At 52.7% G+C, this 19,809-nt stretch overlaps 3 protein-coding genes across 9 annotated transcripts; 2 read left to right on the top strand and 1 right to left on the bottom strand.

Annotated features, from left to right (window-relative positions):
- Window positions 1-117: 117 nt before the first annotated feature.
- Exoc3l1 (exocyst complex component 3 like 1) lies at window positions 118-5,884 on the bottom strand. Of its 3 annotated transcripts, XM_013117807.3 has the most exons (14): window positions 5,663-5,884; window positions 5,313-5,480; window positions 4,941-5,116; window positions 4,643-4,862; window positions 3,123-3,732; window positions 2,933-3,050; window positions 2,702-2,827; window positions 2,502-2,602; window positions 2,224-2,328; window positions 1,088-1,217; window positions 862-984; window positions 631-786; window positions 421-545; window positions 118-343 (listed from the first exon to the last, which is right to left on the bottom strand). In XM_013117807.3, the coding sequence occupies exons 2-14, from the start codon at window positions 5,356-5,358 to the stop codon at window positions 154-156; spliced, it is 2,226 nt and encodes a 741-aa protein (XP_012973261.1). In that variant the 5' UTR covers window positions 5,359-5,480; window positions 5,663-5,884; the 3' UTR covers window positions 118-153. The 3 variants fall into 3 exon arrangements, with proteins under 3 accessions (XP_012973261.1, XP_012973259.1, XP_040592453.1); XM_013117805.3 differs by having other exon boundaries at window positions 631-984; window positions 5,663-5,866; XM_040736519.1 differs by lacking the exon at window positions 5,663-5,884 and adding an exon at window positions 5,523-5,610 and having other exon boundaries at window positions 631-984; window positions 5,313-5,447.
- Window positions 5,885-7,834: 1,950 nt separating this feature from the next.
- On the top strand, window positions 7,835-15,193 carry E2f4 (E2F transcription factor 4). Its single transcript, XM_040736518.1, has 10 exons — window positions 7,835-8,011; window positions 8,402-8,511; window positions 8,620-8,781; window positions 9,074-9,117; window positions 9,909-9,970; window positions 10,193-10,490; window positions 11,286-11,498; window positions 14,033-14,080; window positions 14,260-14,304; window positions 14,400-15,193. The coding sequence occupies exons 1-10, from the start codon at window positions 7,877-7,879 to the stop codon at window positions 14,465-14,467; spliced, it is 1,185 nt and encodes a 394-aa protein (XP_040592452.1). The 5' UTR covers window positions 7,835-7,876; the 3' UTR covers window positions 14,468-15,193.
- A 25-nt stretch (window positions 15,194-15,218) lies between these two features.
- Window positions 15,219-19,809, top strand: Elmo3 (engulfment and cell motility 3). Of its 5 annotated transcripts, XM_005076275.3 has the most exons (20): window positions 15,337-15,655; window positions 15,790-15,830; window positions 15,909-15,981; window positions 16,157-16,207; window positions 16,380-16,549; window positions 16,642-16,741; window positions 16,825-16,976; window positions 17,059-17,137; window positions 17,265-17,315; window positions 17,397-17,519; window positions 17,606-17,737; window positions 17,837-17,938; window positions 18,033-18,141; window positions 18,250-18,386; window positions 18,469-18,632; window positions 18,735-18,847; window positions 18,927-19,031; window positions 19,139-19,221; window positions 19,307-19,393; window positions 19,480-19,809. In XM_005076275.3, exons 1-20 carry the CDS (start codon window positions 15,578-15,580, stop codon window positions 19,690-19,692), a joined length of 2,163 nt encoding a protein of 720 aa, XP_005076332.1. In that variant the 5' UTR covers window positions 15,337-15,577; the 3' UTR covers window positions 19,693-19,809. The 5 variants fall into 5 exon arrangements, with proteins under 5 accessions (XP_040592447.1, XP_005076332.1, XP_012973387.1 ...); XM_013117933.2 differs by having other exon boundaries at window positions 17,265-17,519; XM_040736511.1 differs by lacking the exon at window positions 15,909-15,981 and having other exon boundaries at window positions 15,337-15,830; window positions 17,265-17,519.

The raw sequence follows: 19,809 nt of genomic DNA, 5'->3' as shown, positions 1-19,809 counted from the left end.
CGAGATGCTGTCAGAATACTTTGCAACCAGGATTAAGAGTGCCACTGTGCATGGGCCCTTAATTTCATTTCACCGCTAATTCCAACACCCGCGTGCCCCAACACACAAATTCAGACACGCGGTGGACGTGGCTTTATTACGCAGACAGGTGGGTCAGGAGCAGGGACCCGAGGGGAGGCAGGAGGACAGGGAGGGCGTAGGCGTCGGCACGAGGCTGAAGAGTGCACGGCGACCAGTGGAAGGTGAGGGCGGTGGGCCGGCCTGCAGGGAACTGAGTGCTGCCTGGCGATGCTCCCGGGACACGTCCCCGCGCAGGTCCAAGAGGACCGAGACATGATCCTCGCTGCAGGAATATCACCACGCCTGTCAGACCCGCCCTTGCCCTCCCGGGCTCCTCCTCCCCTGTCCCCTTCCTCGCACCTCACGTCCGGAAATTTTTGCCTCAGGCCCGCCACCTCGAGGCCAAGCAGCGTGGGGTCGTGGAGGTTGAGCAGTTCCCGCAGCGCGAGCAGCACCGGCGCGCAGTGAGCGCTCTCCTCCAGGCCCTAAACACATTGGGGCAGGGTTTCCAGCCGGCCCTCGGCTCCCACCCGACTACTGAGATTCCCTGCTCTCCCAACCAGCTCTCACCAAACCCAGAAAAAGCTCCTTAAGTTGGGTAGCATCGTGCCGAAGGCGCTCAGCCGCTTGGGTCCGCTCGTCTGCACTGCGGCACACCAGGCGGCCCTGCATCAGCGCGCGCAGGTATTGCAACACCACGGTTCGTTCCGCCTCCGCCAGCAGCAGCTGCGGGACAGGTAACTGCGTTAGCAGTGCCCCATTAGCAGTGGCCCTTCCCCAGTCTTCCTCTCCCGGCTCCACCTGAACTGCAGGCTTCCGCACACGCCAGAAATCCTGGCAAAAGTGCGACGTCTGCTCACACACATCGTCCAGCAACTCAGAACTCAAGAGCCACTGGCGCGAGGGCAGAGATGCGAACAGGGGCTAGGAAAAGCATGGCAGAGGCAGGTTAGAGAAAAGATCCAGATCCCGCAGAGACAACCATAAATATACCATGTCTCTACCCTGACTGGAATGGAAGCCTCACCTGGAGTTCAACCTGCAGTGCTTCCAATACCAGACGGCAGATCCTCCTCTGTACGTCGTCCAGCGTGGCCTCTACTGGAGCCAAGACCCCTGAAGCTTCCCCGGCGGGCAGCAGGACGGATAACGAAGAGCTGAACCAACCAAAAGTACTACTTCAGGACCAAGGCCAAGGCTCGCACGGTCCTTAAGGAGTCATCCATTCTAGCGCCACCTTGTGGTGCACAGTGTGGAGCGGGGGCGGGAGCGGCTCTGAGCTTAGGAAGGTCTCAGGTATTCTGAAAGGCTAGAAAGGGCATGCTCAGAGGACTTGCCTCTAATGTAATCTGAGTTAAGTCATTCTTCCTGTTGTTTTCTTTCCTCATCGGTAAGGGAGGAAACAAGAGGGAGTAAAAAGCGTCAACTTGTCCCAGCACTCGGGAGGCAGAGGCAGGCGGATCTCTGTGAGTTCGAGACCAGCCTGGACTGCCAAGCGAGTTCCAGGACAGCCTCCAAAGCCACAGAGAAACCCTGTCTCGAAAAAAAAAAAAAAACCAACAACAACAACAAAAAAAAAAAACGTCAACTTGTATGTCTGTCTGTCCCTGGCCTACCACAAGAGCATAATACTCAAGAAGATAGCCAGGCCTGGTGGAGGCTGAAGAAGGAAGATTGCTACCAGTTTCAGGCCAGCCTGGACCACAGAGTGGAACTTTTGACCCAAAGCAGGAGGAATGGGAGGACATTTTTCTTGTTCATAGCTGTTACTTCAGATGTTATCTGATATAAAGCCTTGATAAATATTTGCTGAAAGAATGGGGTAGATATTCAGATCTTTATCTTATATGATTTTCAGACTATTCCACTGTTACCCAGGTAATACTAATAAAAGTTTCCGGGTGGTGGTGCATGCCTTTAATCTCAGCACTCGGGAGGCAGAGGTAAGCCGATCTCTGTGAGTTCAAGGCCAACCTGGTCTACAAAGTCAGTTCCAGGACAGCCTCCAAAGCTACAGAGAAACCTTGTCTCAAAACAAATGTACTTTGTGATACAACTAGCACTTAGCAGAGCTACTATTGGAACCCCATCTTTGGGAGCCCAAAGTGGTTGTAATGTGGGTGGCACCCATGCAGTTTGGGAACTCAGAAGAGTGTACAGTACCTCAGTGCTGAGTGGTGGTTGAAGGCAGCCAGTAGGTAGGGTACGTAGTGAGGGGCTTCTCTCCTGAGATGGTCTCGAGAGAACTGGATCAGGGCATCACTGAAGCTGTAGTGGGCAGAGGGGGCTGGGGTTTGCTGCTGCTCTGGCACCCCCCATGACTGCAGCCCCACTCTCAAGGCCTTGTTTAAAGGAGCCCCTCCCCACCGGTGCGGGCTTCCCCTACTCCTTCAGAGCCCTTTGGCTGCTGGGGGTTGTGAGTGGGTCCCTGCTTGGCAAACCTCCTCAGGAATGTGTCCAGTTTTGACAGCGCCATGTCACGCACCCGCCGATGCAGCGAGTCACTGATCAGGCTGGTCACTTGAATGTTCTCAGCCAGGATCTACGGGCAGGGAGGGGCAGCCTTTAGAGATCCCCTGGACCCGCCCACCTCCCTTTCCTTGTGGGAGCTGCCCACTCGCCTTGGGTACTTCCTACCCACCTGCAGAACAATGGCTGGCATTGGTGAGTGGTAGAAACCAGACGGGTCTGTGTTAGGCTCCTGCTCCCTGCTCCACTCAGCTACCTCCCCATCTAGTGCCTTCTGCAGCCACTGAGCCACACTTCCCTGGGAAGAAAGGGTTAAGGAGCAGCAAGACATACAGGGCGTTGACAAGTCGTTCATCTAGAAACGGTGAGCAGAGCACCTCTGTCCTCTGCCCTAACTAGTCACCTGGACTTGGGCCACAAATGCTGCCTCCAGCTGCTCAATGTTCTCTGAGGTCAGGAGGGGCTCTAGCTGGGACACATCAGCCTCGGGCCCCAGTTCCAAGTTCCCCATCATTTCCTTCCTAGAGACGGATAGCAGGGTGTCATACCGAGCCTCTAATCTCCCCACTTCCCACTTCCCCAAGAACACTCACCCCATGTACACGTGCAGTGCCCAGTGCAGCAAGGCGAAGGTGTCAGCGGCTCCCAGCTCAGGCCCTGAGAGGAGTCGCTGCACACTGCGGCGCAGGCCGCTGTGCAGGGTGTGGGCCCACAGCTGAACCACGTTGTAGTTTGGTGGGCAGCAGGGTGCCACTAGTGCCTCGGCCGCTGCCATCTCAGCAGGCAGCGATACCTGCAGAGCCTCAAGCCACCCTGCTAGGGCTCCTGGCTCAGGAAGCACGGGTGATGCGAAATGGGCCCTCTCCAGGCCCTCCTGTAGTGCCCGGAGACACCGCTGCCGCCAGTCTCGCGGTGCGTGCCCCAGGATTGTACGCTCAGTCTCCACCTCTGCCACACGAACAGCAGCTACCAGCAGGGCCGGATTCTCACGTGCTAGTTGCCCAGCAGCCCCTGCAGCTGCCTCCACTGCTTGGCCCAGTGCCTCAGCCAGAAGGCCCAGACCCTGGAATATTGGCAACTCCAGCCCTCCCAGGGGTATCCACGTCTCCTCTTGCAGCTGCTCCAGCTCCCGTAGGCTCACATAGGCCTCCAAGAATCGCTGAGCATCAATCAGGGTCTGTGTGTGGGCCACTGCTGCTGGCACTAGTGAAGGAAGAAGGTGGCTGGAGGCCTCAGTCTTCCCATCTGTGCTGTTGCTTCAGCAAGGGGTACCGAGACTGGTATGATGGTGTACTAATTATTTAGTAATAAGCACAGGAGTGTTGGTCAATCTGAGCTCTAGAGCCGGGCCATATGCCAACCCCTGAGCCAATAGAACATGAAATCAAGAATGCCGGGGAGGTGTGTGCGAGGCTAGAGAGATGGCTCAGTGGTTAGGAGCACTGGCTGCCTTCTTGCATAGGACATGGATTTGATTCCAAGCACCCATGTGGCAACTCACAACTGCCTATAACTCCAGTCCCAGGGGGATCTAAGTCCTCTTCTGACCCCTGCCAGTACCAGGTACTCATACATACATTCAGGCACTCAAACATACACTTAAAATAAAAATCTTTAAAAGTGTTAGAGGACAGACAAAATAAATGGGAAACCATGCGGGTTGCTATTCAGCCACCTTGTCTGGGAAATATTTACAAACATAGCTACATATGTAAATTTATGTGTATACATATGTTGATGTATATATGGATGGAAGTATTCTTGAACTTTGTGTGTGTGTGTGTGTGGGTGTGGGTGTGTAATTTGGGGGGGATGCCTGGGATTGAATTTACCACTGAGCTACAGCCAAAGCCCTTTCTTTCAATGTGTTAACCACTGTGGTTACAGCCACATAATGGAATGTCCATGTTGACTCTAACACCCAGAAGGAGTTGATTGTGTGCCCTATTTCATATACTCTGTGAAGCTGAGTTACTCTCTGGGATGTCCCTGGTGCACCTCTCCATGTAATCACTTTCCTAGTGTCCCAGCTGCTGATCAGCAAGGGTATTTGTGGATTATTAGAAGCTGAGCCTAGGGACACTGCCCCCCCTTCCCCTCACACCCTACTCACCTGCCTGTAGTCTTGGCAGCAACTGAGTCAGGACCTGAAGTTGCTTGTGCTGGACAACACATTCCCTTAGGGGCGCTAGGGTTTGTGAGGTCTGAGACAAGCCCTGAAGTAAGTGACGGGCCTGTCCCAGGATGTCACGTGTTCCCTGCACAGTCTCAAGGGCTTGGGCCAATTGCCACACACCGGTCTGCACACCTTCCAGGTACGACTGCACCACGGACTGTGGAGAGACTTAGCTTGTAAGTCTGGCCATCCCTACAGCCCACTCCTACACTGCTGCCCCCTGTCCTAAACCCACCTTAATGCGTGCCTCCAGGAAATAGTTACGCTGCACCTCCCGGCTTCGGTACTGGCCCAGCCTGGCCAGCTGCTCTGGCCGGTAGAAAATGCCCGAGGCCCACTTGAGTGCTGCACCCCGAGCCAGCTGCTCTGCCCTCTCCTGCTCTGGCCACTCAGACCCTGGACAGGAAGAGCCTGGGCAGCTGTGTCAGTCAGGGAGGGCCTGTGGCTAACAAGCCTGCTGCTCTCCTGTTTCCTCAGCCAGTCAGCAGGTTAGCCCCCTCTTCACCGTCGCATAGAGGTGTAGCCACACCTTACAGGAAAACCCAGCCCACTACTTCCATCTTTCTTGCCATCCTCCTTCCCCCAGCCCGGCTAGCAAGGCTCGTACCAGGAAGAAGTGCGGGCTGTATTTTGTCCTTGGCTGCTGAGTCCATGGTCTGCCTTGGCAGCTGGCGACGTGGTAGGAGTGAGGTGAGTGAGAGTCTGGAGTAGATCAGGTAGAGAGGATGTTCCTTTGGCCCCTCTGAGAAAGAGGAGCAAGGTTCTTGTCTCGCCCCTTCAGGGAATAAGAGAGGAAGGTATGGTAGAAGGGGGATACCTGGGAGTTCTTGGCTCTCTGGGGTCCTGCGTTGTGCCTCTGCAGACGCCAAGTGTGAGAGTATCCAAATAGCCCTAACATGCTAGCTGCAAGTCCCTTTTCTGCTCTGTAACGCCCAGGAAATTTGGTATAGAACTTACCAGATCTGACCGGTGTCCAGTTCTCCCTCCTCCACAAACAGCCTTGGCCTTGAAAATGGCCTTCTCTCTCCTGCAGAGCTGGGCACACCCTCACTGCTCACAGGACCTGAGTGACTCCAGCTCCTCTCCCCAAGGAAGCTTCTCTTCCCAGCCCAGAAGCCCCTTCTTCTCTCTAAGGCCCCTCCTTTTCCAAGGCAGAAAGGAAGGAAGTCGAGTCTCTGGCACTTTATTCCCAACAGGAAAAGCATCTGCATTGAGGTGGGGAGAGCTGGGCGCCACTTCCTGTGGGGTGGGGGCAGGCATGAACTCCCTGTGATCATCAAGTCTTTTTTTTTTCTTCAGTTTTTCGAGACATGGTTTCTCTGTGGCTTTGGAGGCTGTCCTGGAACTAGCTCTTGTAGACCAGGCTGGCCTTGAACTCACAGAGACCCACCTGCCTCTGCCTCCCAAGTGCTGGGATTACAGGCTTGCACCACCAACGCCCGGCGATCATCAAGTCTTGACCAGCTCACCTAGGACTTCTATGTGCTCAGGAAAGACATATGCACATATCAAGCCGATTTGGCCTCAAGCTGGTTTGAAGAATGACCCTCCCACGTGTTGATGCATTGATATCGCTGCAAACAACATGTCAGTATGAGAACTGCTGATTGCCCCTCCCCCCCAAAAGGGTATGAGCCCCTGTGGAGGAAAGAGCACCTGCTGTGAGGAGAGAGTGTAGTGGGGTCATAAAAGTTCTATTGTTCCCGAAACTGATGGGGAGCGATGAGCAACTTTAGATGATAACATAGTAACTACTTGGTGTACCACACAGATCCATCCGATAACATAGTAACTACTTGGTGTACCACATAGATCCATCCATCAGGACAGAGACTCCTTTCCTAGCTGCTAGAAATGCAGGTTGTTGAGGGCTTGCAGCTGAAGTTCTAAGGCAGTTTTGATGTACAAAGGCCTAAGTAAGTACCCTGGTTGAGCACGAACACCTCAGAAAGACTATCCCAGTTTCAGAGCTAGCACCATGGACTCTCATAACTAGATCTTGCGAATTCTGCTTGTTTTACACGTATGAACCCTCAATAAACTTGCTGAAGGCAGTTTGTTTTCTAGAGGAACTGACCAAAAGAAACAAGTAACAATAAGTGATAGCAATGTTAAAAATAAAAAGACTTGCAGCTGGCGAGATGGCTTAGAAGTTAAGGGCAGAGCACTGGCTGCTCTTGCAGAGGACCAGGGTTCAATTCCCAGCACCTACATGGCAGCTCACAACTGCCTGTTAACTCCAGCTCCTGGAGATCAGACACCCTCTTCCAAAACACCCAGAGCACCTGCACACATGTGCACACACCACACACAGGCAGACACACACGTACAGATAACAAAAATAAAATAGCAACCTTTAAAAAGTAAGTGACACTTGCAAACACGCGGTTCTTCCTATGTCAGGAGCTGTCTTAAAGGCTTTGCCTTGGTCTACAAAGCGAGTTCCAGGACAGCTTCCAAGACAATACAGAGAAACCCTGTCTCGAAAAACAAAAAAAAACAAAAAAACAAAACAAAACAAAAAAGGCTTTGCTTATAGTCACACATAGGCAAATACCTTTGCGTGCATTGAGAAATGGCTGGAAACTGTATGTAGCATAGAGGCCAAAGGAAAATGATGCTGGAACTAAAGGAGGAGTAGAGATGGTAGAAGTGGGCAGGCTAGATATAGTTAGTGCTTGCTGGTTTTGACAAAAAGTAAAGGCAGGGGTGATCTCAAAACAGTAAGGAAGCCTTTAGGAGCAGTTTTAATTTAATAGGCTATGCTTATCAGGTAGTATGGCTTCCATTCCCTAGATGGGGGGTTCGGGCAGTTAGTAGTTTGGAGACAAGTTAACAAGGAAGATTCTGGTGGTTCCCTCCTCTCTACTGCCAGGACTGGTGACTGACAACCCTTCCCATCTTCCTTCTACACAGTTTGTTGGGTCCACTCGCTGTCCTAGGAGTTGCTTTAGTCTTCTTTGCTAAAGGTACATTTGCTGATGGTCCCCCAAATTTTACGTCCAGATCTGCAGGCAGGAATTGCACCAGATACCCTGGGAGGCATGAGACGGAAGCGGAAGCAGCGGTGATAGCGCCGGTGGCCGGGCGACTAAGAACGGAAGCGGAAGTGGCGCCGCGGCCGGCCTGGCCTGGCCTGGCTAAGGGGAGGCGGGCGGGCGGGCGGGCGCGATGGCGGAGGCCGGGCCACAGGCGCCGCCGCCCCCGGGCACTCCAAGCAGGCACGAGAAGAGTCTGGGACTTCTCACCACCAAGTTCGTGTCGCTTCTGCAGGAAGCCAAGGACGGTGTGCTTGACCTCAAGCTGGTGCGGCTCGGTCTGAGGGGCGACGGGGGAGATGGTGGACGAGGCCTGAACCAGTAGCGGGAACCACTGGGGCTACCCCGCTAGGTCCTCCAACAGCCGGCCCACATCTGTGTGCTTTCTCTCACGAGAGAGGCGGGAGGCTGCTTCCACTCAAGCCACAGAGCGTGAGATCTGTGTCTGAGTCGGGGCTGCAGGTGCTGGCCCTCGTGGCTAGCACAGGGAAACGAGCATTAGAATATGAGAACACAAGACTCTTCCCAACGCACGGCTGGAGTGACTGGAAGGAACTCCGGGGGTGGGACACAAGACGACCCCCCCATTCCAGACTAAAGGTATCGGGGTGCACCCTTAAGAGTGGGGTAGCATTCTCCATTCTCTTCTACTTGCCAGGCAGCCGACACTCTAGCTGTGCGGCAGAAACGGCGGATTTACGACATCACCAACGTGTTGGAAGGTATTGGTCTGATCGAGAAAAAATCCAAGAACAGCATCCAGTGGAAGTGAGTAGGGATTTAGGGAGAGCAGAAGTGTCGGGTTGCAGGAGGGAGCAGAGGTGTGGGACCCAAAGTTCTAGCAGTCCCTCTCAGTTTCTTACTCCTCTGGTTCAGGGGTGTGGGGCCAGGTTGCAATACCCGGGAGATTGCCGACAAGCTGATTGAGCTCAAGGCAGAGATCGAGGAGCTGCAGCAGCGGGAGCAAGAACTTGACCAGCACAAGGTGTGGGTGCAGCAGAGCATCCGGAATGTCACGGAGGACGTCCAGAACAGCTGATATCCTCTGGCAGTCCCTGTCCTGGGGAGTGGGCAAAGGGTCCTCGGCTGGTTTTGCTCTGTGGAGCTCAGGGCCCTGTCCCTTTTGGGAGAATGATCCCTTGGTCAGATTCAGATTTGAGGCTCCCTTCTCTTCCAATCTTAGCTCATGATCCTTACCCACTTGGACCCCAAGTTCCAGAGCTTCTTCTGAGGGCTTGTGTGTCAGACATCTGCTAAAACATGGGGTGTTCTGTGGTCTGCCATCTGGCACAGTAAGAAAGACATCAGCTGTTCTCCTTAACCCCCACACTTTGGCCTACGTGACTCATGAGGACATCTGCAGGTGCTTTGCTGGTGAGCAGAGCCTGGGGAGGGGGAGAGGGTGGGAGCTGAACTAAGCCATGGAGCCCTGAGTGTCCATCAGGTTCAGTGCTTAAGGAGAGGTTCCGTCTCTGCTAAGAGAGAAACCAGGCAGCGTCTCAGTTTGAAAGTCACTGAGACCAACAATACTGAGGGTACAGTGTGTCCCTAGGCTTGTCGTCAGCTGTGTTCTCTGGGTTTGCTCCTAGAGGAAAAAGGAGAATGTGCATGTGTATGTTTGTGTACAATCTTACATACTTGTATTCGGGGTCAGTGGTGTCCATTTCTGGTCTGTGTATATAGGAGCTGTTCCTTCTTATATTTCATCTTGTATCTTGGTTTTGGGAAAACTTGGTTAGGTCTGTTTCTAGGGATCAACACCATTTGAGGAGGGAGGTGCTGCCCGTGATCAGTGAACTCACTCCAGAATAAGACTATACTTTAATCCCTGCACTTGGAAAGCAGAGGAGGGCAGATCTCTGAGTTTGAGGCCAGCTTGGTCTACACTGCAAGTTCTAGGACAGCCAGAGCGATTACATGAATAAACCCTGTCTTGAACAAAAGGAAGAAAAAAGTGTGATTGAACTGCATTTTCTTGTTACTGAGCATAAGTTTTTGGGGAAGGAGAGTTTTAGATCTACCCAGTGCTCTGGGATGGTAGAGGCTTAATATTCAGTCTCTTAGAGACTATGATCTCTTGTCTTGCCCCAGTGAACAGACACTTCCTTTCCTAGCTCAGATTGAGCTCATGGGCCCTGATGTATTTATTCTCCTTGTCATTCTAGGAGACACCCTGCTTGCCATCCGGGCCCCATCGGGCACCAGTCTAGAGGTGCCCATCCCAGAGGTAGGTGCTCAACCCTGGAAGGCGGTGTCAACTGAGGGTGGATACTGGCTGTGGAGCTTGATAAGTTCTGGGTGGGGCGGGTAGGGAGGCCTGGAGTTTGGGTTATCTTGGTGGACTGGCAGATGAGGAGTGGGATGGCAGCCTGGCTCTCACCCAGAGTCAGGCAGGAGCCGAGCATGCTTGCATTTCTGCTTGTCCCGCATCTTCTGCCACCCACCTCAGGGTCTCAATGGTCAAAAGAAGTACCAGATCCACTTAAAGAGCATGAGTGGTCCCATCGAGGTGCTGCTAGTGAACAAGGAGGCGTGGAGTTCACCACCTGTGGCTGTGCCTGTCCCTCCTCCTGAGGATCTGCTCCAGAGCCCACCTGCTGTTTCCACCCCTCCACCTCTGCCCAAGCCTGCCTTATCTCAACCCCAAGAAGCCTCTCGTCCATGCAGTCCCCAGCTAACTACCCCTGCTCCTGTCCTTGGCAGCCCTGAAGTCTCAGAGGTGGCAGGCCAGACAGCTGAGATTGCAGGTGAGACTCTCTGGTAGGATGTGTTGGCTTATTCTGGAGCCCACAAGAAGGTGTCTGTGCTGTGGAATATTATACTAAGAATTGGGAAAGGCTGCTGGGTCCCCACCTAGCTTTCCTTGGCGTCACAGTGAATGTATTCTTTTAAATTACTTTTTTCCTTTATTTGTTTGTAAGGGGGAGGAATGCCACAACATACATATGGAGGTCAGAAGAGGTCAGATGACAAATTAAGAGATTGGGTCTCTCCTTTAATATGGGTTCTGGGGATTGAACTCAGGTTATCAGGTTTGGCCACAAGTGTCTTTACTTACTGGGCTCTCTCACTTGCCCTGAATATGCCCTTTCTTTTTTCTTTCTTTCTTTTCTTTTTCTTTTTTTTTTTTTTTTGGTTTTTCCAGACAGGGTTTCTCTGTATTGTTTTGGAGGTTGCCCTGGAACTCACTCTGTAGACCAGGCTGCCACTGAACTCACAGAGATCCACCACCAACACCCAGCTTGAATATGCCCTTTCTAACAAGGAAGCTTTGACTGTGTAAAGAGCATCACTAGGGAAGGTTTATCCCAAATTGGATAGTGTGTAATGGATCCTGGCAGCCCCATGGATCTCCCTCCTTCAGGACTTGTGCTCTGTCTTCAGTGATCTTTTCTAGATTGCTCCTTGGTAGCTAGTAGTGGCTAATTCTCCTTGGGTTTGGGTACCCGCATTATGGTTATCCTGGCCGTAGGATCTAGCCTAGCCAAGTTCTAGGATCCATTTCCTGACTTACGTGATTGGGTTTGGGGATGTGGTTGCAGTGAGTGGTGGCCCTGGAACTGAAAACAAGGATGGTGGTGAGCTCAGCTCACTGCCACTGGGCCTGACAGCACTGGACACTCGGCCTCTGCAGTCTTCTGCCCTCCTGGACAGCAGCAGCAGCAGCAGCAGCAGTAGCAGCAGTAGCAGCAGCATTTCATCTGGACCCAACCCTTCTACCTCCTTTGAGCCCATCAAGGCAGACCCCACTGGTGGTGAGTACTTACTGAGGGGCAGGGGCAAGCAGGGAGTCAGCCCAGTGCTTTACCAAACACATAGCTAGAAAGGGCCTTTCCTGCTAAATCCTGTTCTCTGCCAGCCAGACAAGGGTGTCTAGTCTCGGGGTCAGTGCTGGTGCCTTTTGCCCCCTTCCTAAAACTTCAGTCCCCGCCTGCCACCATTTGGAACGTCACCGGGCCTCACTAATTGAGATCTGCTACTCTCTGTACTCCCCTTACCATGTCTGGATGCACGAAGCTCTTGGTGCAGTTAGCCCAGCAGGCTTCTAAAGGGCATGGGTCTGGAGCTCTCTTGGTCCTGCTTTGTCTTCCTACTCAGCTCCTGACTTTTCTACCTCACTGGCTTAAACACTGGTACTTCCCATGTTGCACATGGGGAGGGCCTCAGCTCTAGGGAGCTAACTAAAGTCTGTGAAACATTTCTTCTTATCCCTCTTGCATCCTCAGCACCAGATAACTGTGAGCCATCCTGATTCTAGATTAAAGCTCATCCTTTCCTTTAAAACTTTTTTTGTGTGTGTGATTTCATACGTTTACAATATGATTTTTTTTTTTTTTTGGTCTTTTTGTCCTTTTGAGACAGGGTCTCTATGTAGCCCTGGCTGTCCTGGAACTTGCTATGTAGACCAGGCTGTCCTCTGCCTCCTGGGTGCTGGGATTAAAGGTGTGTGCCGCCACACCTAGCTCTATATAGTGTGTTTTGATCATTTATAACCCAGATCTCCCCCTTCACCCTCCCATCACTTCCTCTTCCATTTTCATCTTTTTTTTTTTGTAACCCATTCATTCTAATTAGTGCTACCTGTAAGCACAGATCCAAAGAAAAAGACTCCCCTTTCTCAGCTAGTTAGGTAACCATAGTTGCTTGTGAAATTGAGTACACTGGCAATTACATCCAAAAGACAGCATTTCACAACACTCTTCCCCATCCTATGACTTGTACATTCTTTCTATACCTTCTTCAGCAATGTTTCCTGAGCCCTGGGCTAAGCATTCAACCTATTGGCACTTAGATCAGCTATGAGTTTCTGTATTGACTCCTGTTGCCCATTTTCTCTGATCAACATAGAAGCATAAAAATGTAGGAGATGGTTAGATAATATACCTATTTAGCAAAGCAGTAGGATTAAGTTTTCCCTCTAGGGTCTATGATCTCCTCAGTCATGGGCCTTTGACAAGGTTTACAGTATCAGGCATGAATTACTTCCCATGGAACTGGCCTCAAATCTAAGCAAAAGGGGCTTGGTAACCCCCATAACTATTGCCTGGTAGGTTGTTGTGATACCATGCAGTTTCTTTTGCCTGGTAAACCCATTAAAAGCATCCTTTTCTTTACTCTTACTAATGAAACGGCCTTTCTGCAATGCAATCCTGACTGGTATTTCTCAGTTTGTAAATATGGTTGGTGATATTGCTCAGTGGTAGAGTGCTTATTAGGCATGTATGAAGACATGTGTTCAATCACCGGCAACAAAACCAGTACTGAGGGGTGGAGAGACTGTGCATATGTGCTCTCCCATGGAGTTGGTTCTTTCCATCCATCTTTAGAATGTCAGGCTTCAAGACAAACACTTGCCACCTCTGAGCTATCTCACTGGCCTCCCAAAATCTGAACTTTAACATTGATGTGCTGGGCAGTGGTAGAGTACATCTTTAATTTCAGCACTTGGGAGACAGAGGCAAGTGGATCTTTCTGAGTTTGAGGACAGCCGGGCCTACAGAGAGAAGCCTTGTCTTGAAAAACAAAAATAGCCGGGCAGTGGTGGCGCACGCCTTTAATCCCAGCACTCGGGAGGCAGAGGCAGGCTGATCTCTGTGAGTTCGAGGCCAGCCTGGTTTACAGAGCGAGTTTCAGGACAGCCTCCAAAACAATACAGAGAAACCCTGTCTCGAAAAACCAAAAAAGAAAAAAACAAAAACAAAAATAATGTGTGTGCCTGTGAGTGCCCTTAGAGACCAAAAGAGGGCATTGGATCCCCTGGAACTGGAATTACAGGTGGTTGTGAGATGCTGGTGTAGGTGCTGGGAGCCAAACACAGGTCCTGGACTGGAAGAGAGGAAACACTCTTAACCACTAAACCACCTCTCTAGCCCTAAACCTGAACTTCTGAGCTCTGCATGTAACATCCATCATGATCTGTTCAGGTTTCTTTTGCTTTTGCTTCCCATGTGTGTCCTGCCAATCAGAGGTTTGTAGTAGGTTCATCACACTAGCACTATCCTCTGTCAAAGTGTTTTCTTGTCCCAGCCCAGAGGGTGTGCACCCCCAGCTCAGAAAGGAATTGGAGTTTTGCAGTGTCTGAATTAGAATGGCTGTACTTGTCACCTGCACTAGGCCTTTCGGTAGCCTTGGCTCAGAATGAGGAATTTAGGTTAGCAGACAAGACACCTATACCTCGGGTAGGACCAACATTTCTTCCCTGGGGCTTAATGATATACGGCCTGAAGAAAGTTGGACTATAGTGGGACCCAGCTGAGCCTCCTTTGAGCTTAGCTTTCTTCTCTTTCAGTTCTGGATCTCCCCAAAGAGCTGTCAGAAATCTTCGATCCCACACGAGGTAGGCTGAGTTTCTCCTTTGGAATGGATGTAGGGAGTAAGGAACATAATTTTGAGTTCCCTTCTCAGGATCGTATTGTGCTGGGTATCTCAGAAAAAGGGTGAGGCTGGGTGTACATGTGGTTCTCGTTTATGGGCTTTGGTGGGTGAAGAATCTGAGTGAATTTTGTTCATTCCCAGAGTGCATGAGCTCCGAGCTGCTGGAGGAATTGATGTCTTCAGAAGGTGGGTAGCCCAGGAAGGTGGGGAGAACTTTGAGCAGCAGGGAGGGTGGCTGCGGGGGGGTTTGGCTTGACTCCTCAGCCTAATGCTCTCTGCAGTGTTTGCCCCCCCTTCTCCGACTGTCTCCACCCCCGGGAGACCACGATTACATCTACAACCTGGATGAGAGTGAAGGTGTCTGTGATCTCTTTGATGTTCCTGTTCTCAACCTCTGACCACAGGGACGTGTCCTGTGCAGCTGCAACCCAGACTGTCTGGATTAGGAGCCAACTAGGGACTGCCCCCAACCCCCACTCCCACCCCCAGCTTGAGAGCCCTGACTCTTGACTTACTCAGCCTTCCCCAGATGCTCAGTTCTGGCCATGCTACCCTGTCTTGCACTAGCACTTGTACTGTGCTAGCAGAGCAGGGGAGAGAGCTTAACCCTCTCCAATAGAACCCAAAGTGTTTGCCTTTCCTTTTCTGAAGCCTTCCCCAGCCAGGCTCAGCTGCCACCTAGTGGCACATCTGCCCTGCACTACCAGCCACTCTTCTCCTAAGGAGGGAGAGGGGGTGGGGCTGGGTAGTTGCCACCTGCTCACCCTGCAGCTTTGTGTCCTGAAACTCGGAGATGGCCAGGGTAGAGGGGGTTGATAAGAAGGAATTGTTATGTCTAGATAGGAATCTGGGTGGGCTGGTCCCTGAAGAGTGGCCCAACTTCCTGATACCCCATACCCACTCCCCTCACTTCCGTTTATTCACTTACCCTCATTTAGAGCCATTTGCAGAGATTTAGAAAGATTTACAGTAACGAATGGATTCCTATATAAAGATTATTTTTATACTTTTTTCAGCAAAAGGAAATTGTAATATTTGTACAGCATCCAAGTGAATAAAGACATGCCTAAGGCTATCTCTGGTCTGGTTCTTTGGGGCCCCTCCCTGGGACTGGGTGGGTCACCTTACTGGAATGGGAGGTGTGGCTGCTATGTAAGATGCCTGCCCTCCCATTCTCCACCGGCTGGCTGCACCTTGGCGTGGGGCGGGGCCAAGCTCTCTCAGTGGGGCGGAACGGGTCAGGGCAGGCTGGGTCCTACCCTCCTACCCCTGAAATTAACCCGGAACTAACAGGCTCCTTTGGGAAAGCCTCGGAGCCAGATCGAGTGGGCACCTGAACTGTGCAGGCCACCGGAGCCAGGTTTTAGACAGGGAGATCCTCCTAGTCCCCAGACGAGGTGTACCCTCGGCGGGAGGTGGCACGTTTGTGCAAAGTGCCGGCAGCCACAGCGGCAGAACTATGGCGCCCCCGAGGAACGTGGTGAAGATCGCCGTTCAGAAGTCTGACGCCATCCCACAGCTTATCCAGCTAGACCAGGTCAATGGGACTGTCGGAACTCCGCCTCCCACTTCTGGGTTGTTCCTCTTCCCTCGGGTCAGCCCAGCCCGCCCCTTAAAAGTCCCTCACCCTAACTCCTACCCTAGCGCCTAGAGTGACAACTCCACTTGCAGGCAAAGCCCCTGGCCACTGTGCTGAAGGAGGTGTGCGACGCGTAAGTGCTGGGCAAAAGCGGGGGAGGGGGAGGGGCACGCGATCCTGGACTTTCTTCGCTGAGCTTCCTGCCCCACAGGTGGAACTTGCCTCACTCCGAGAGCTATGCCCTAAAGTTTGCTGATGGGCACAAGAGATACATCACAGAGAATGTGAGCCCCCTCCCAGCCCCACACTGCACAGGGTCCCTTTAACCCAACCTGGCTGTGATCCAATATATTTACCCTGCTCTGAATGGGAGTTCTTTTACTGACTCCCAATAGATGATGCAGTTGACCATTTCCTAGAGCCCTCTTTAACTTCACTCCTTTCTGCTGTTTCCTCCAGAACCGCATGGAGATCAAGAATGGAAGCATCCTGTGCCTCAGCACTGCCCCAGTAATGCCTCTCTCCTCCCCTCTGCTGGGTCCCTTTGCTGCCTAGTGTGGCCTCTGCTGTGGGTCTGGAGCCCCAGCTTCTTAGTGCCCCACCTAGTGGACACCCAGACCATCACACTCCAGTTCCAGTAACATCTCGTCTAACCGCTTCATCTTTCCTCTGCTGCTGCTAGGACCTGGAGGCCCAGCAAGTGCTGGGCGGGCTGCAGAGTGCAAGTCGTGAAGGGTGCTATCAAGCCCTGAAAAACCTGGTTCCACTGGCCTCAGACATGACCTTTGCCCAGGAGGTCATCAGCCGTGATGGGCTTCAGAGACTAAGCACCATCATTGAAAATGGGGATGAGTGAGCACAGGGGCATCTGTGGTGGACTAGGGGGCGTAGCAGGGCTTGGGAATCTTCGTCTGATCCTACTCATCCCCAGATGTTCTCTGTAGTCTAGGGGAGATGCTGGCCCTTGGTCTAACGGCTTTCTTGGAGCTCATGGAACATGGTGTTGTATCCTGGGAGACACTCAGCATCCCCTTTGTCAGGAAGGTGTGTGTTCTCTTCCAGGAACAGTGGAACAGTGCCCGCATCTAGTCTTCATGAATGGTAATGACGTCTTCTATCCCTTACAGGTGGTATCTTATGTGAACATGAACCTGATGGATGCCTCTGTGCAGCCCTTGGCCCTCAGGCTGCTGGAGAGCGTGACTTTGAGCAGCCCTGCCCTGGGCCAACTGGTGAAGAGTGAGGTGCCACTGGATAGGCTGCTGGTGCACCTGCAGGTGTAAGCCTCTAGGGTACAGTGTGACTAGGGGAAGCAGAACTGGACTCCAGATGTACGGTTGATTCTGCCCCTTCTTCCATAGAGTGAACCAACAGCTGCAAACCAAGGCTATGGCATTGCTGACAGCTCTGCTGCAGGGGGCTAGCACTGCTGAACGTAAGGTGAGTGTTCTGTCCAGGATAACCGAATGAAGAACAGGCGTGTGTGTGTGTGTGTGTGTGTGTGTGTGTGTGTGTGCTGGGCTCCAGCTAAGCAAAGTCATCTAAAGCCCCTTCTCACCCACTGCAGCACATGCTTGACTACCTATGGAAGAGGAATCTTCGCCAGTTCATCTACAAGGTAGGATGGGCCAGGTCAAGGGGACCCTCTTCCAGGTCCTTCTTTCCCAGTGACTCTTACTCAAGCCTGGCTGTCTTCCAGAATATCATCCACAGTGCAGCACCCATGGGCGACGAGATGGCTCACCACTTGTATGTGCTGCAGGCTCTTACACTGGGGTTGCTGGAGCCACGCATGCGGACACCACTTGACCCCTACAACCAGGTGCACAGGCATGCAAATGCTGGAGGGTTACCTACAATTATGTTTTGAATCTATGCTCTTGACATGCTCCTCCTCATTGACTTCAGGAAGAGCGGGAGCGACTGCAGGCCCTGCGCCAGGCAGCCTTTGAACCAGAGGGGGAGTCCTCGGGCACAGGGCTGAGTGCTGACCGCCGCCGTTCTCTCTGTGTTCGAGAGTTCCGAAAGCTAGGCTTTTCTGTGAGTGACCCCTACCTTAGTCCCACCCAAACCTCACCCCAGGCTACAGTTATTCTAGGACTGTGGCCCTTCCTGAGCTGCCTGCACTCCCCTCTCTAGAACAGCAACCCAGCCCAGGACCTGGAGCGTGTGCCCCCTGGTCTGCTGGCCCTGGACAACATGCTCTACTTCTCCAAGCATGCACCTAGTGCATACAGTCGGGTTAGTAAGAGTGGGGCAAGCGGGATGGCAGCAGCTCAACTTCATCAGGGACTCCATGGAGATCCTGTTGCCATCCTCTATCCCACTGCCTTAGTTTGTGTTGGAGAATAGTAGCCGAGAGGACAAGCATGAGTGCCCCTTCGCCAAGAGCAGCATCCAGCTGACAGTGGTGCTGTGTGAGCTGCTCCATGTTGGGGAACCTTGTGAGTTGAGCTAGATCCAGCGTATCTGGGGTCAGGGAACGGAAGGGCAGAGAGGGCCAGGGGCTGTAGACACTTTCTCCCTGAGCCCCTCCTGCCCCCCCGCTCCAGGCTCCGAGACAGCCCAGGACTTCTCACCCATGTTCTTCAGTCAAGACCATAGTTTCCATGAGCTCTTCTGCGTGGCTATCCAGTTGCTGAATAAAACCTGGAAGGAAATGCGGGCAACACAGGAGGATTTTGACAAGGTGGGTGGAGTTCAAGCAGCAAAGCCATGGGGTGCTTCTGAGAGGGGTCCTGAACACAGGTCCTACACTTGTGTGGTCCTAGGTAATGCAGGTGGTTCGGGAGCAGCTAGCCCGGACGCTGGCTCTGAAGCCCACCTCCCTGGAGCTCTTCCGAACCAAAGTGAACGTTCTCAGCTATGGGGAAGTGTTGAGGCTGAGGCAGACAGAACGGCTGCACCAGGAGGGCACTTTGGCCCCTCCCATACTGTGAGTTGGTAGGGTTCTGCAGTCTCAATGCCCACCTTCCCCAGTGCCCTGTGGACCATGCTCCAGGTAAGTCCCGGTTAACTACCCCTACTCTCCATCCAGTGAGTTGCGGGAGAAGCTGAAGCCGCAGCTCATGGGCCTAATTCGACAGCAGCGTTTGCTCCGACTCTGTGAGGGAATGCTCTTCCGCAAGATCAGCAGCCGCAGACGCCAGGGTCTCTGAATGGGCAAAGGTGTTGGGGGGGCGTTGGGGTTCAGAGCCCCTCTCATCACTCCTCTCTTCCCTTTCTGTAGACAAGCTGTGGTTCTGCTGTTTATCCCCCAACCACAAAGTGCTGCAGTATGGGGATGTGGAGGAGGGTGCCAACCCACCCACCCTAGAGAGTCTACCTGAACAGCGTGAGGAGGGCAGGGCTTGGGCTCCTCCACCTGTTTTCCCCCTTCCAGATGTCCCAATCTTGGGTCAGCCTTAGGGCACAGTAGTCAGCTAAATCTTCTTTCTACAGTCCCTGTGGCAGACATCAGGGCACTCCTAATGGGCAAGGACTGCCCGCATGTCCGGGAGAAGGGCTCTGGGAAGCAGAACAAGGTGACTGTGGTAGGGTCAGAGGTTCTGCCCCTCCTACCCATCTCTGCCTGTTCCCTACTCAGTGTCCTTGCTCTCACTTTCCTAGGACCTCTATGAGTTGGCTTTCTCCATCAGCTATGACCATGGGGAAGAAGAAGCATACCTCAACTTCATTGCTCCTTCCAAACGGGATGTAAGTGTCTGGGCTTGGCTGTTGGGCAGATGGGCAGGGGGAGCAGATACGTAGACACTCACAGTGTTGGCCCTGTCCATCCCTAGTTCTACCTGTGGACAGATGGGCTGAGTGCCCTGCTGGGCAGCACCATGGGCAGTGAGCAGACTCGGCTAGACTTGGAGCAGCTGCTTACTATGGAGACCAAGTTGCGGCTGTTGGAACTGGAGAATGTGCCCATTCCTGAGCAGCCGCCCCCAGTGCCCCCACCCCCTACCAACTTTAACTTCTGCTATGACTTCAGCATCACTGAGCCTTGACTGAAGTTGGCTATGGGTGACAGCTGGAGTTTCTGGAGCAGCCATAAAGAGGGGTAAAAAGCACAGACAACCTGACCAACAGAGCCTCGAGCAGAAATAAAGTTAGTTTGGCTTGTA

Source organism: Mesocricetus auratus, unplaced genomic scaffold (assembly GCF_017639785.1).
Source record: "Mesocricetus auratus isolate SY011 unplaced genomic scaffold, BCM_Maur_2.0 Super-Scaffold_100062, whole genome shotgun sequence".
Taxonomy (NCBI): Eukaryota; Metazoa; Chordata; class Mammalia; order Rodentia; family Cricetidae; genus Mesocricetus; species Mesocricetus auratus.
Note: the sequence above shows the minus strand (reverse complement) of the source record. Positions and strands in the feature narration are given on the sequence as shown.

Coding starts and splice junctions, on each gene's coding strand:
- Elmo3 (XM_013117933.2), top strand. CDS start 15,578: ATGGCGCCCCCGAGGAACGTGGTGAAGATCGCCGTTCAGAAGTCTGAC. Junction 16,977..17,058: donor CTGCTGGTGCACCTGCAGGT/GTAAGCCTCTAG, acceptor CTTCTTCCATAG/AGTGAACCAACAGCTGCAAA. Junction 17,939..18,032: donor CACCTAGTGCATACAGTCGG/GTTAGTAAGAGT, acceptor CCACTGCCTTAG/TTTGTGTTGGAGAATAGTAG.
- E2f4 (XM_040736518.1), top strand. CDS start 7,877: ATGGCGGAGGCCGGGCCACAGGCGCCGCCGCCCCCGGGCACTCCAAGC. Junction 9,971..10,192: donor TAGAGGTGCCCATCCCAGAG/GTAGGTGCTCAA, acceptor CACCCACCTCAG/GGTCTCAATGGTCAAAAGAA. Junction 10,491..11,285: donor CCAGACAGCTGAGATTGCAG/GTGAGACTCTCT, acceptor ATGTGGTTGCAG/TGAGTGGTGGCCCTGGAACT.
- Exoc3l1 (XM_013117805.3), bottom strand. CDS start 5,358: ATGGACTCAGCAGCCAAGGACAAAATACAGCCCGCACTTCTTCCTG. Junction 3,733..4,642: donor GCTGCCAAGACTACAGGCAG/GTGAGTAGGGTG, acceptor TTCCTTCACTAG/TGCCAGCAGCAGTGGCCCAC. Junction 3,051..3,122: donor GCACTGCACGTGTACATGGG/GTGAGTGTTCTT, acceptor ATCCGTCTCTAG/GAAGGAAATGATGGGGAACT.